Source organism: Corvus brachyrhynchos, unplaced genomic scaffold, assembly GCF_000691975.1.
Source record: "Corvus brachyrhynchos isolate BGI_N302 unplaced genomic scaffold, ASM69197v1 scaffold597, whole genome shotgun sequence".
NCBI lineage: Eukaryota > Metazoa > Chordata > Aves > Passeriformes > Corvidae > Corvus > Corvus brachyrhynchos.
In genome coordinates, this window is record NW_008239000.1 from 490,506 (window position 1) to 505,023 (window position 14,518).

Consider the following 14,518-nt stretch of genomic DNA (forward strand, 5'->3'; position numbering starts at 1 on the left):
TTCCCCTCCAGCTGTCTCCACAAGACTCACACGAGATGAGTACAATTAGGAATCAGAGAAAGGAAGACCATTTTCCTTGCACAGGAGGCAAGTTCACAAATAAAACATCCAAAAGAATATGCTAAATGTATTTCCTATAACTATTCACTGCTGCAGTTCCTCACATTTGGAAGTATGCCTTGCACCATTTTTTACCTTGCTCCATCTTTTGTGGGCTGCTCATGCTGCATCTGCTAATTTTAAATCAGGTGGCTGCTTTTTAATGACAATAGTCACCAGCTCAACCAATTCATATGTTACCTGTTAACTTGGTGATTTACTGCATTGTCTCAGAGCCCTTGGTTTCCACAGATGCTCAGTCCAAACTGCAGCCAGACTGACAGACAAACTGCTGTCGTTGGTAGAAATTCAGTCTCCTCGGCCTTTAAAATGAATGACCCACTGGGAAGGTAGTGAATAAACCCCTCCCACTGAGGAAAACAGTGGAAAAAGTCAAAGCAGCAGCTGAACACACAGACACCCTGCTGAGTAACAGTCGAGGAGCTTAGGCTGTCCAGCCATTCATATGCACACAGCCACGACGTGCAGCAGAAAATGCCGCACGTAATTGATGTTTTTCACTTCAAAACATCTTCATATCCCCTCTTTCACAAAAGATCCGTTCTTCCCAAGTTGGACAAGGCAGGAATGAACTAGACAACTCAGCATGATAGCCACAGCTTCAGTGAAGAAGTGTCAGAAGTGAATAGCTCTTACAATAAGAAGTGAGTACATGTAGAGAAAGCATTATCAGGTATTAAAAATCGAGGAGATTTATCTTGACAACGCCTAAAACTGCTTATGTCAGAGTGATTTGGTGTCACCCACAAGTTCCCCCCTCAGATCTCTTAACAAGTGAAGAGGCCAGGTGTTAGGAGACCTATTACACTGTCCCTCTTGAAAGCCTGTGCTGTACCTTTGATCTGGATTGCCTACAGCTTCCAGCTATACTTGGTTCAGATGTCACTTCTCAGACCCAAAGGAAGCCCTACCATACTTTGACACGACTCTCACAGCCTCAAACAGCCCCCCCCATCACTTTGGTCTGGACACAAAAAGGCCTGTGAATCCAGAAATAAGTGCCTTCAGAAACCTCTCACCGGCATCCATCCTTTGCAACCTCAGCCTCTGGTTCACCTACGTGGCAAATCCAGGGATCTGAGACTGCTGACACAGCCTGTGTGCGCTCCTTGGGAAGCACATGCTCTGCAGCTGAGACACAAACAGCCTGCTGTACACCCAGGTGCAACGTGAAACACCCAGAAACGCCACAGGCGGAATCCATGTGAGTCTGTGGGGAGTGCAGCAGCAGCCTGCCGCTGCCACCACGTTACTTACGTCAACTGCAGCACCTGGTCCTCCATCAGGGAGATAAGAGGGCAGATGACAATGCCTGTGTGTCCAGTGTAAACAGGAGGAAACTGGTAACATAAGCTTTTTCCATAGCCTGAGAGGGGAAAAAAAGCAGAAGTGAGACATTGTGCTTTCTCTGCAGCTACAACACACAATTCCAACCCCTTGGTGAGCCCAAAAAACCAAGTCATGTTTGTTTTACTACTCTCCCCCCAAAAGGGAACAACTTTTTGCTGTTTCTTAGGATGCAGCGGTAACTTACCAGTTGCCATGACAACAAGATTATCTCTTCTGTCTTCTAAAAGAGAATTGATCACTTTCCACTGGACCCTTGAAATTAAACAAAGCGGAATATTTGATTTTTGCCACCACACATAACAAGTAAATTGTATGAAACTGCATATTCTGTTGAACTGTGGGTTAAAGGGACTCGTGAGGCTGCCTTAGAGTTGTTGTCTTTGCACACTGCAGCCACTCCAAGTATCGCGAGCAGGGCCACGAGTGCCAGAGTGGGGATCTCTAACAGGACTCAGGCAGGCAGCACTTGATGCAGACACTCACAGGAGATCACAAATAATACCTGCAGTTTTCACAGCGTTTGTGGATCAATTATCTTCAATACAAGAGACTGTGAACAAGACCTGGATTTGTTTGTTGGCCTTTTTTCAATTAAGCAGTAATAAAAACATCATCCAGCTTGAAAGAAGAGCAAGAGCACATACCCCAGAGTGTCCATTTTAACAAAAAATATTCTCACGGTTTAAATGAAGAATGCCCAAAATAGGTCTTCAGACATGTGATGTGCCTTTCTCCAGGTTCAGGCAGCAGTGGATCTTTAGTGGGAGAGAGGAGAAAACACTCATTTGGAATTAAATTTTAAGAAGATAAAGCACTGTCTCCACAAACAACAGTCTACTCATGGTTCGTGATACCCAGGGGTCAGGATTTGGGCAATTCCAGTGGAAAAAAAAGAGAGACATGGAACTCAAGATATTTTCAGGCTAGAAGGAAGGATTAAAAAAGCAGAGGCTCCTCTGAGACCCTGCATGAGGAGGAGAACACATGGCTTGATTAATGAGGTAAAGCAATAGGACTGTAAGGCATTCTAACTGCATCATCTGGAACAGGTTCATCCAGACAAGTCAAGGTATGCTTCTCCTCACATTTCTGCTTCTTTCCCCTGTTTGCTTTCTCTCCACAGGGACAACCCCAAAGCAGGTCAAAATCACTCCCAAGGCACAATTTCTTAACAAGTCTGCCATGAAGCAGCAACAGGAGAAGAACAAAGGCAGACAGGGGAGGTGTCACCTCACCCCTGCTGTGTTCTGAGCAGGTCCCCTCGGCTCTGCAGGGCCTCCACATCCCCACATCAGCTTTACTCCCACTAAGCAGCCATCAGCTGATCATGGCACAACTTTGCTCTCTTTTGCCAAGCACACCTTTATATTTTCATCTGGACACAGTCCAAGCTCTTCCTTAGAAACCGAGGTGAGCTTTATCTTCCTGGTTTGAAAAACCAGCCACTAAAAGTCACTGCGCTTCCACAGCTGCTTCTACAGAGAGTGCTTCTTAAGATTTGTTTCATCATGCACTAAGATTTTTTTAAAAAAACCATACCAAAATATTCCTCCTCTTCCTCAATGGCTTCATCTTCATCACCATCTGGTGCTACATCCACTTCTGTGTCAGGAGTTTTCCTGGCTTTACTGGACTCTCCTTCAGGTAAAACTCGTTCACAATCATCTACATCTTCTAGAGACTGAGAAATTAAGAAGAAAAAAGTTATTTTGGAGCATGAAAGGGTAGATGAAATGCCCATCTGAGGTAATATGATATGGGAACCAAGTTTTAACCTAGTTATAACAACTTAAATCTAGTGGGTGGATAAGTCCAAGCTGGTGTAGTAAAGATGCCGCAGGATGCAAATGATAATCCAGTCTAACACCAGCAAGTTGAATTCTTTAGGTGTCCACGTGTTTACTCTGTCCATCATCTGTAAGCAACAACGTTTTGCTTCATATTCCCTCCCCTTAACTGTGCTCCACTCCATTGTGATCCCAGAGCAGCATCATTAGAAAAAAAAAATTGAAAAATAAACCCTGAGGCACTCACTTTCAGCATCTCCATTTCCAGCTCTTCATCACTCTCAATGACACAGGAAACATTTTGTTCATTGTCTGTGGAACATGCCTCCTACAAAATCAACACGATTCTCTTAGCAGCAAAGTAATCCCTATTTTACCCACAACATTCCAACTCTCTGTACCTCCTATAAGCTACTTCTCTGTATGCTGTAACTTCTTACCAAAGATAGTTAAGCTCAACATTCAGCTCTGAGGCCTGTCCACTAAAAACAAAATATCTGAAAGAAATATTAGAACGTAACAAGTTTGCATTACCTCGGGTGCAGCTTCACTGATCAGTTCCTTTGCAGCCTGACATTCCAAGAACTGAAGCTCTTGCTCAGTAATGTCCAGGGACATGAAGTCATCTCTGTCCTCTTTGTCTGTAACTCTGGCTGCTGGAGCTCCATCTTCCAGAGCAGTGTTACCTCTCTGTGCCTCCTCTCCACTCATTTCTCCCTCCCAGAGGACAGCCAGCGTAGCATCAGAGCAGATGTTGAGGTCACCTTCAGGTTGCTCAGCACATTCTGCTTTTTGTGCTTTGACATTTGCTGACTTGACTTCGAAATGTGTTGTAGTTGCACCACGGCTCCTCTCCAGTCCAGAAGGGGAACCTGAGCCCAACAGGGTGGTTTTTAAGGCACTGACATTCTCTGATATCTCAGCTAGTATTTCTGCAGCCCTAGGACATAAAATCAAGGAAGGTAAAACAAAATTACAGAGGCAGTTACTGCACTCCAGAACAAAATTCAGCCAAGTTCAGTGTCAAATCCGTTGCAATTATAGCAGTGAAAACACATATTCCTACATATAAAAACTTACATTTTCTTGGAAAAGAGCAAACAGAAAACAGACGCCTGTTCACACACATGTACTTTGTTGTGTGGGACCTCAGAGATCAGAAGCAAAACACTGATTGTGGAGGTAGAGACAAGTCAGCAAAAAACTGACCTCTGGAAGTTTTCCCCTTGTCCAGACAAGTCAGGGATGTGAGAAGCTAGGTTTGTTATCTCTTCAGCCAGAGAAGCCAAGCGCTCCTTCACACCCTCAGATGTGGCATCTGTAACAAGTGTAACACTTGGTTATTTCGTAAAAATTGGGGTCTACCATCTATATGTAAATAACTCACATTCCTGTAACTGCATTCCTACAAGCTCTGCAGCTGGTAAGACAGCATTTTCCAGGGCTTAAAAATCAAGCACAGAGAATCAGGCCAAGCTTCCACGTACTTAGCATTCCATCTCTTCCATTACACGTGCTCAGGGAAAACAGGTACACAATGGCACCACTGCAAAGTGATCCCTCCCTGCTTCCCTCCAGCTCCCAGAAAAGAGCTGCTAACACAGACATGCTGACTAAACCAAGGCCAAAAACCTGCACCTTGTATCAAGGGGATAGCACTGCCGCTTCTGCCTCTGACAGAAAAGCAAAATTCAGCCAAAACAAAAAGGAAACAAATCCCTCACCACCTCTTTTTCAGCCTTAAGCTACCTGTAATATCTTCTTTATGAAACATAGAACTGAACAAAAAGTAAGATTTTAAAATCTCCTCTGATGAAGTAAATAATGTTCAGCTGCTCTTAAACGTTTGGGTCCTATTTATCTGCCTCAATAAAAATATTACTTCCTAACATGGTTTGTTTTGTGGCCTTATTTCATCTTAAATTACGTATTTGCCCCTGCATCAGCAGCATTGAAATTAACTCACTGAAGTGTTTCCATAAACAATGGATGACAGCGGGAATTCTTCCCATCTCTGTACAGCAGAGACAAACACAAACAAACAACATCCTAAGACTGCCTTCCCACATCACTATGGAAAACAGTGACAGAGCATGGTTACCGTGGGCATCCAAGAGTTTTTACTGTCTGCTCTCTCTGCAAGTCATCTCTAATCACCAAGAAGCCAAACAATCCTGATACTACTAAAATACCTGTTGGGAAGTGGAATATGCAATTGCACATTGAATAAATTCCTTATGCTTGGATGGACAACTTACCTTTCCTTATACTAAATAATTTCCCATCACTCTTATTCATATTTTTCAGTTTTTCATAAATAATGTAGCCAGCCTAGGAGAGGAAGGAAATAATTAGTACTCAGTACTCCACAGAGAAGAAACAACAACAAAGAAACCTAATCAGGAGTTGATCAGGCAAAGCGTGGCACCAATACAGTGCGACCAGCAGAATTCCAAACTGGAATACAGCTCACGTCATACTAATCACAACCCTGGCTCCACTGTCCATCAGGACCAGGTTACATGTTACAGAACGCTGCACTAAGGGCCAAATGCTGACTTGGGACTCCCTCTGGAATGGATACTCTTACACAGATCCCGGAGTGATTAATCTCAGCAAGTTTGCTGCACACAGAAAGCTCCCAGTTCTCAGCTCTCAGTCCCACCATCTGCTCACCTCATTCAGATTTCATGCTGTGCTCCAGGAGAAGAGCTACAAACCTACCAAGATGGATTTGGTGTGTTTAGTATTTCCCTTGGTGTGAATAATGAGTTCTAACAGAAAAATACAGCCTAAAGCCAGCAATGTGCTAATTAGGCTACACGTGTTGGAAAAGAAACAAGGCACTCCCCCATGTTTTCCTGGGAGGCTCCAAAAGGTAGGCCAGGTGAACAGAGCATAGTGGGAAAGATGCACTGCCTAGAAAAAAGTGGCTACAAAAGCTGAATCAGGCACAAAGAAATTTAAAATCTTTCTCTTCTTTTTCTTAGGTTTGGGTCTTCACAGGTGCTAAACTCTCCACGGATGAACTTTTAACTAAACTAGAAGTCAGAAAAGAAACCGCTGTCCCACTTCGCTTCCTCTAAGCCTCAATAAAAGAGCCTGAAGGGCTTCTTTTTCCTGCCATAAGGAATGATTTTCTCCCAGGAAGCAAGTGACACCCAGCAGCATATTGGTAAAACCCTTCACAGGACTGCAGATAAAGCAAACTTCATCCAAAATAATGAAAAAGCAGAGGCTTCTAGAGAACCACAAAACTCATATGCAACTGAGGTCTTCCTGATACTTCATACTGCGGTTCTCCTGTATTAGCCACCAGTGAAGGCTGTATTTCTTCTAAGCTGCTTTTGAATTTCACCTTACATCCTATATTTAACAGGATTTGGGCTCATCAGCAGCTAAGAAAGATGACAAAACCAGAAGGAAACACATCCAAAAATGGTAACAAGCTAAAGGGAACACCTGCAGACAAGGGAATAAAGAAATAACCAGCAGCTAAGAGCACACTGGAGAAGGGATTTATTCCCAGAGGCTGGAATGGTGATCCCTTGTGGTACATACATAGGCATCTGTGGCTGCATAGAGCTTCTGCTCCTCGTTGAGTGGAAACTCTTCCCAGTTGCTGCAGCGGACAGACTGATCCTTCAGCAGCTGCCTGCCAAAAAGGTGCTTCACCAGGCCATTTAGACTCCACATCTCCTTACACTTCAGCTGGGGAAAAAAAACCAAACAAAACACCAGAAGCAGAGGATTTGTTTAAAAAGGAAAGCACCTGCACCTCCCCAGAAAGAGCAAAGCGTACTCAATCCCTTGTTAGAAGCAAAGAGCTCCACGTTAGTCAAAACATACTTCGTTTTTCAAAGCAGTAACTCTTCTCAGGGCTGTCACACCATCAAAAATATGAAGTATCTGTACAAAACAACCTCTGGGTTGATAAAATAAAAGCCCTAGGCTTAAACAGTAACCCCCCCCCTTCTCCTCCAGGATTTTTCTGTTATTTGCCTTTCTAATTAGAAAGGCTCAGTATCAAACACCAGGGATTTATCTAATAAAAACACAGGAATGTTAAAGTGTGCCTGTGAGTGTTGGACATCTTTTGTCAGCCTGAAGACAAGCACAAAGCAGAAGAGCACAGCTATAGCCCACACTAACCACTATTCTGAGTGCTGGGAAGCAGCTCATCCCAAGTCTCCAAAAGCCACCCCACCACGCTGCTGCTTCCAAGTGTTTTTGCAATCCCTTGTGAATCACAGGTGCTGCACACTATTGCCTCGAGAGCCGGTTTGGGAAACTTTGCTTCAGAGCCCAAGGATCCAGGCCTCACAAGCACAGCCTGTTGCTATTCCAGCTTGGAAAACATGCACAACTGTGGGGCTGAACAGCAGCAGTGCAGCATTATCATTGCTCATTGCCTTCAATCTGGTATGAAAAAACCCTCCCAACTGTTCTTTTTAGGCTCCCCCAGCCCCTCCCCTCCCTTTGTGCCATTATATATAACCCTGTTCTTTTGTTCTCTTTCAAGTTTATTTTTGGTTTGTTTCCTCTTTAGCAGAAGACTTTTAAGCTGCTATCAGAGATCACATTGCTCATCGTCGTAACAAATTATCCTGAGTTGAACGACGGCAATAAAAAAAGGGGGGTGACTGAGGAAACTCCAAATTTGAGAACTAACAGCTCCTCTTATTGCTTGAGCAAAACAGTTAATTTGCACCATTTCCAATGCAGTAGGAAGCAAAACTCTAAAGTGGCTGGTATGGAAAGCACTGCTTCAAATGCTGGTGCCGCATCACAGAAGGAATGAGAAATGCGTGGAGAGACCAAGCACAGGTAAAGAAAAGCCTGGTGCATACAGAAAGAAAAGCTTTAAGGGATGTGCTAGAAATAAGAATGATTTGGAAGGCAATCAACCTTTGGCTCCCTTCCCCAAAAAGACAGTGCAGGTGTCCCTGCATCAAACAATCTCTGAAACAGAACTGAAATTCAGGGTGTGCCAAACACAGCACAACTTGCAAACAACAGGTCACCGGGTGCTGGAAACTGCACCCACACCAGAGCTGAGGTGACACCAGCTTGAGAATCATGGAAATCAAGGTATTTCTACAGCTCCAGATTGTGTGGCAGAAACACCTCTGCAGGGAGGACTTCAAGGAAGACCTTGATGCCTCCCTCCAGCGCCCAGCAAGCCATGGCAGCAGGGCCACCTTCTTGTACATGGTTTATAAGGTTCAGCCATTGCTGGGACAATGACACCACTGCCAGCAGAACAATCTGGCCATTTCCATCACTAAGAATTAAAGGCAAAGCACTTGCAGCTGAATTCAAAAGCTACATCTTGTAAACGCTAGAAGTGAACAGACCCAAAAGGTGACAAACGTTGATTAAAAACTGGCTCACTGAAAGACAGTACTTAGTTCTGCAGGCTTTGAGAGATGTTTAAACTTAGTTTCTAAATAAGTTGCAAGAGATCTCTGCTTTATTCCACAGAACACGTTTGCTATCGGAATTGAACTCCTGTGAAGACAAGGAAGCCCCCTTTTGCACAGCACAGTAACAAGACTCCCTCCCACAACAAAAAGGTTATAAGTTTTACTTTCTCATTAGCAACGTCAGCCAGATCCACAAAGCTCTTCAGCTTGATTTCAAAGTCACTCATCAGCTTCCATTGATCTCCCTCAATTCCTACGCCAACCTTTTTAATTGTTTCATCTTCCAGCAGCCTTTTGAGTCCCTTGGGAAAACCTAAAATAGATTAAGCCCAAATATAAGAAACTAAATACTGGAAGATGCCAGAAAGTCTAATGGAAATGACAAAATCCAAGCACAAAGGCCATCTGCAAAACCCTGTGCTTTTAAAGGAAAAGCCACCAAAGTTCCTCTGTTTATGTGACCTCTCCCTGGAATGACTGAAAACACCAACTGGTGGTGATGGATCATCTGCAGACAAGCAAGAAGAAAATACTTGAAGTACACAAAAGCAACCTGAAGACAAGCCAAGCAAAAAACCCCCCAAAACCTTATTTGTCTTTCTGATTGTTAAATCACATAACAAAGTGGCAACCCCCCACTGGAAAAGATACTTCAATTCTCAAAATTCAATGTTCATGACATGAAATCAAATATTATTTTACTATTTTCCACATCGTTTCTTCGCAGTTTTTGCTATTTCGCATTTCTGGGCAACAGTTTAAACCATAAGCATGGGAAATCATCAGGAGCACAGATTCTCTGGAGACACACTCAGAGCTAAAGCTGGGCTGCTCCAACAACAGCATTTGGAAAACAGAATTCACCAACCAGATGCTGTGCCAAGCCCAAACATGTCAGTCTTGTCAGCAAGCAAAAACCCACAATGTTCAAAGATGCACACAGATACTGAGCATTATATTTTGATTTCTCCCAAATTGATGGCACAGCAGTCCTGGATCAAAGCATATTTCCAAGCTTACAGGACTGAATTAAAGCAGGCAGCTTTCTCATCTCGTTTTCTACAGGAGGAACAGCCACAGACACTTCATCCTTGAACAATAACAGCCTTTTCCTCCCCTGTGTGTTTGCTCCCATTTAAAATTCAGAGCATCTTATTTAAATCCGTACCTTCAGGACCCCACAGCTAGATACCCTGAATTAGTCTCAAGTGCAAATCTAGTACCTGCAAACACACAGTACTGCACAAGCACAGTCCTCACCTGCCTTGGTTTTCACTTCAAACATCGCCTTTTCTCAGTCCTGCAATATGTATTTATGTACTTCAACAAACACTTGGCATCACTGATTTTATTTCAGCACAATTATCTCTGCCCTTTGATGGCTGCTGCTGCCACTGTACAGGTACATTTGCAGCTGCTGCCACAGTCGGCTGTGTTGTGGACTGGGAAATTGCAGGTCCAACCCAAAGCATTAAAAAATGACTGGTAAAAACCCCCCAAACAGTAGCAGCCTGGTGCTGTGAGACGAAGACAGACTACAGCATTCCCAAAGCATGTGAGCCACTGCGAAATACGGAAAATCCTCCACAAAGGAGGTAGAATTCAATCAGATAAAAGCCTGCAACATACGCAGCTGATTTAATATACAAGGGATTTTCACCTGAGGGAGTCATCATTAAAACCTTCAAGGATGGGCACTTCCCAGCGGAGGACTCGTGCCCCATTTCCCGCACCTCATTCCTAAAAAACGGACTAACAAAAAACAAAACCCAAAAAGTCTAAGTTGAAGACTGCGCAGAAGCTACAATCTGAGAAACAGGTCACACTTGAATACATCTGTAAGGAAATAAAAAACTACTAAAAAACGAAAAATTATGAACAATCTTCCCAATAAATAAATGTGGTATTGTCATTTATACACAGTCTAAGAACTCTCAATTCCTCCTGTAGGAGAAAGTTTTTTTGCTAGGACTTACTGCTTTTTATTGTGATTTGGCCAGCATTTCTGAGGATCAAATATATTGCCATAATAAATAGAAATTGGCTCTGGTTCCTGCTCAAGTCACTCAGTTCAAAGTGCATCTCCCATTGGCAAGAACAGGCATTCTGGAAAATCATCCAGAAGGAAACACCAGCTTCTGCTGCAACACAGCAGCCCACGTGCAGCCACATTCGGCATCGGCACACAAACATCTCCCCTGCCAGAATCAAAAGCATTTCAGCTCTTCATGGCTCTTCTTCCCTCAGCTTCCTCTCCTCACATCATTTTCCTTTGTGCTCTCGCGCCTCCCTGACGGAATAGCCTCCAGCAATTAAATTTTCCACCCCATTTGCTCTAAATGACAAAGGATTGAACACCAACATTAAAATTATCGCTATTATACCTCAGCGTGAGTCCCCCAGGGAAATCAGAAACCTCTCACAGGCATAGTTTCAATCTAACATTTTAAACCAAAGGTTATAAAATTGCCATCTCCTTCCCTCATCCCTATTTTCCCTATTTGGAAGCTTTTATTCACATCCATAATGAATTCAGCCTCTGCTAAGCACACCCCCTTCTCTCCCCACAGCTGCATCACACTGGGTACCCAGCATTCTTTCCCAAAACTGAAAAACCAATGTCATATAATGCAGGTATTGGGAATAAACAGCACAAGAGTCATCATTTTTGAGGCTTTTTGTTGAAGCCAAATTAAAAAAAAAAACCAAAAAAACACAGCTTGCTCTATTTGTTTATTTTGGCACTACACAAAAAATTCATTATAGGAGCAGGGAGTTAAATTTTTAAAACTGGAATAAAATATTCCCTCCCAGACAGAAAAATAACCCCCAAGTAAGGCTCTTTTGCCCTGTTCAGAACCTACACCCTGTTTTCATGCACACATGGCAAGCTAAGGTTGTCTTAACATATGGGCATCACTCAAAGAATAAAACCCTTTATTTTAGGGGGGAAAGGGGAGAAAAAGGTTGGATTTTTACTGTCCCATGTAGTAGGATATATTAGCCATTGCTCAAGGCTTAAGCTCAAACTTAATCACAAGAAATATCAAGCAGTTCATGCCCTAAATAAGAGAGGAAGTACAGTACCTGCCATGGAGGAGACGTGAAACAGGTAACACTTGTCCTCAGTGACACACATCTGGATTACAGCTGTTTTGGCCATTTTCCCTTTCGTGTACGACGGTGGCCATTCAATGTCAAATCCAACAGCAGCCCCATCTGATAAACTCTGCCTGGAAAGGAGCAGACAGCCCTCACATTTATCTGTTGTTCTATCAGCATTTGAAACACCAACCTTGAGCCGCCTTACACGAAGACGAAAGGTGCACCGGCTGTGACTCTCTTCACTCCACGTGTGCAAGGCACAGAAACCATTTCACAGCACAGACACTTTGTGCTGATCCACAGAGGCACGTGAAATGCTTCAAAACCCTGCAGATCTGCTGGCAAGCAGTAGCACGTTTTTTATGAATAACTGCAGGTTGTGGGTGCAGAGAAGGACAGGGAGAGGCCGCTCTGCCATTAGCAGCACGGGCAAAGCAAATGCACCAAAATGAACTGATTTGCTACCAATCAAATCAGAGCAGGAAAATGGGAAACAAAACCATCTGAAAACACTTTTCCCACACCCACTCCCTTTTTCCCTGGCTCAACCAGACTCCCAAATTTCCTACCTCTTCCCCCTCAGCACCACAACAGGGACAGGGCCTTTAGCCGCCCGCTACTAAAACTTGGCCACACAGGCCTCAAGGACAGCCAGAGGCAAAGGATGATGGAATTGTTTTTATTCCCTTGAAAGGTTCTCCTTGAGTCACCCATGATCCCTTGAAAGATAGTCCTTTATTTATCCCACAGCACTGGAAGTTTTGCACAGATTTTTTTTTCCCCTCAGCAACATGAGCTGTGCTACACAAAAAAAGGGGGAAAAAAATAATGTATTTGCACCTCAAATTTACGGTCTTTTCTTTAAACACACAGTCCCAAGTTAGGAATTAACACTTCTCCATGAAGTCACTGAAGCTCGTGGAATTATTCATACTGTGAAAGGCAATGAACCTGCACTAGAGCCTTCACAGCCTCTGCTCTGAGGGACTGAAAGATGGAGCAGTGGCATCTCCCACCAACAAGGCCAAATGGGAAACTATTCCCAAGAGCCAAGTCCCTTCCAAAAGGAAAGGAGCACTCAAAGGAAAGAAGAAAAAAAACTGAATATGAGCTGCTACCTGATATCTTCTGAGAGAAGGGAACAGTCACTGGCTTCGTAGCTATAAACAACAGAGCCAGAGAACTCCAGGAATGGCAGCCCATCCTCCAGAACACTCCTCTGGATAGCAGGCTTCTGGCAAACGAAATTTGGGAGAGATCTGGTTACCCACGGTACCTGTCCTCACCAGGGACATCCATCCCAGCCAGGCTCACACACACCCTTTACCAAAACATTTGGGTTCCTGCCCCAACATCTCTCACTGAGAACTCTCTGTTCACTGAGCACTCAGTGAAAAAATGTAAAAGTTATTACTGTTCCACCTGATAATTTTTAATATCCAAGCTACTAATCATTTATTAATCAACTAATCATTTACTCCCACTTTGTGGAACGAAAGCTGCTGGACTGAATCCTCTGCTTTTCCCCCTCATTACTTACTTTTCTAACTGTTGAAGCTGTTTTAGGTGTTACAGGGATGGTCCCTTCTCGTGGGCATTTCTATACTGAACTGCTCATATGCACAGAAGACAAAAAAAAAAACAACCCCAAGGACACAGTAACACTTATGGGACATCAAAAATCGATGAACAATTAATTCACCTGACACATCTGAGCTGCAAAGCCTTCTGGAATATTTAACGTGTGAAGAACATCTCAAGGGCCTTTCCAGAACCAATTCCCCTGCCAGGCCACAACTCGAGGTCACTCCCTTTGGAGCTCTCAAACTATATGGATGAGAAATCCCCCGTCCTTGCTGATGTAGAATCCACACTCCTGGGTGAGCAGCAGGAACACCAAAATTCCCTTACAGGCACAGGCCTAACTAAAAGCAGATGCTCCAAAGTTGGGATATTATGCAGCCTGCAAAGCACCCCCGAGCCATGACCTACCTTTTTATGCCCCAAAGAAGCTTCCTCCTGGCTTTCTGTAAGCATCCACTGGGGATATTTATCCTGCAGGCCAGTGGTTACCACATCCATTCTTTCCACATTCCACTTCTGCATTCAAAGAAACAAAAAACAGAAAAGAACAAGAAATTAGAACAGTCAGCAGCTTATATGGAGATGAGCTGTCACCATCATCAGGCCTGAACAAGGTTATGGAAAACTTTTCACTTTCTAATTGATTATCAAGGCTAAGCAGAACTTTTCCCTTGGTGTGCAGCAGCACAATCAACTGCCCCCTCCATTTCAACTCCAAAAAGGATTTTAACACTGAAACAGAGACATGGCAACAGGTCTCCTTTACAGCCACTCAGTTCTTCCGACTGGGACTGCCAGGGAACAGAAGAGAGCAGTGCAGAAGCGGGAAATAAAGGGTACCCTACAGCACCCACAGCCCCCAAAACCAGCTGGAAGTGCCAGAGCACCTTTGGCACCTACACACGATCCTGCACCACCTCCCACCGCAGCATCACCCACCTGCGCAGTGTTAAGCCAACCCCCGGCACTCGGGATCGCTCAGCATCCAACGGTAGGCGGCCATCCAGCTCGGGACTCCTCGGGATAAGCAGCAGGGGACACGGAGCCGCCGACAAGTCCTCACACAAAGGGGAACGCGCCTTACTTGCCACAGGAAAGGGCACCCTCAGCGCTGGGCAGGCAGCCGGGACTCCCTCGGAGCGGCTA

The 14,518-nt window shown here is 44.1% G+C and overlaps 1 protein-coding gene across 3 annotated transcripts in view; it reads right to left on the reverse strand.

Annotated features, from left to right (window-relative positions):
- Positions 1-14,512, reverse strand: part of WRN (Werner syndrome RecQ like helicase) — a 29,053-nt gene extending 14,541 nt beyond the window's left edge. For all 3 annotated transcript variants that reach the window (XM_017738991.1, XM_017738990.1, XM_017738992.1), the window contains exons 1-14: positions 14,312-14,512; positions 13,781-13,888; positions 12,907-13,022; positions 11,771-11,916; positions 8,848-8,996; positions 6,819-6,968; positions 5,516-5,588; positions 4,467-4,575; positions 3,792-4,197; positions 3,505-3,585; positions 3,010-3,151; positions 2,150-2,225; positions 1,655-1,722; positions 1,378-1,486 (exon numbers count right to left, since the gene is read on the reverse strand). In XM_017738991.1, coding sequence (XP_017594480.1) covers positions 1,378-1,486; positions 1,655-1,722; positions 2,150-2,225; positions 3,010-3,151; positions 3,505-3,585; positions 3,792-4,197; positions 4,467-4,575; positions 5,516-5,588; positions 6,819-6,968; positions 8,848-8,996; positions 11,771-11,916; positions 12,907-13,022; positions 13,781-13,870 — 1,715 coding nt within the window. In that variant the 5' untranslated portion in view covers positions 13,871-13,888; positions 14,312-14,512. The remainder of the gene's footprint in view (positions 1-1,377; positions 1,487-1,654; positions 1,723-2,149; positions 2,226-3,009; positions 3,152-3,504; positions 3,586-3,791; positions 4,198-4,466; positions 4,576-5,515; positions 5,589-6,818; positions 6,969-8,847; positions 8,997-11,770; positions 11,917-12,906; positions 13,023-13,780; positions 13,889-14,311) is intronic.
- Between the last annotated feature and the right edge of the window lie 6 nt (positions 14,513-14,518).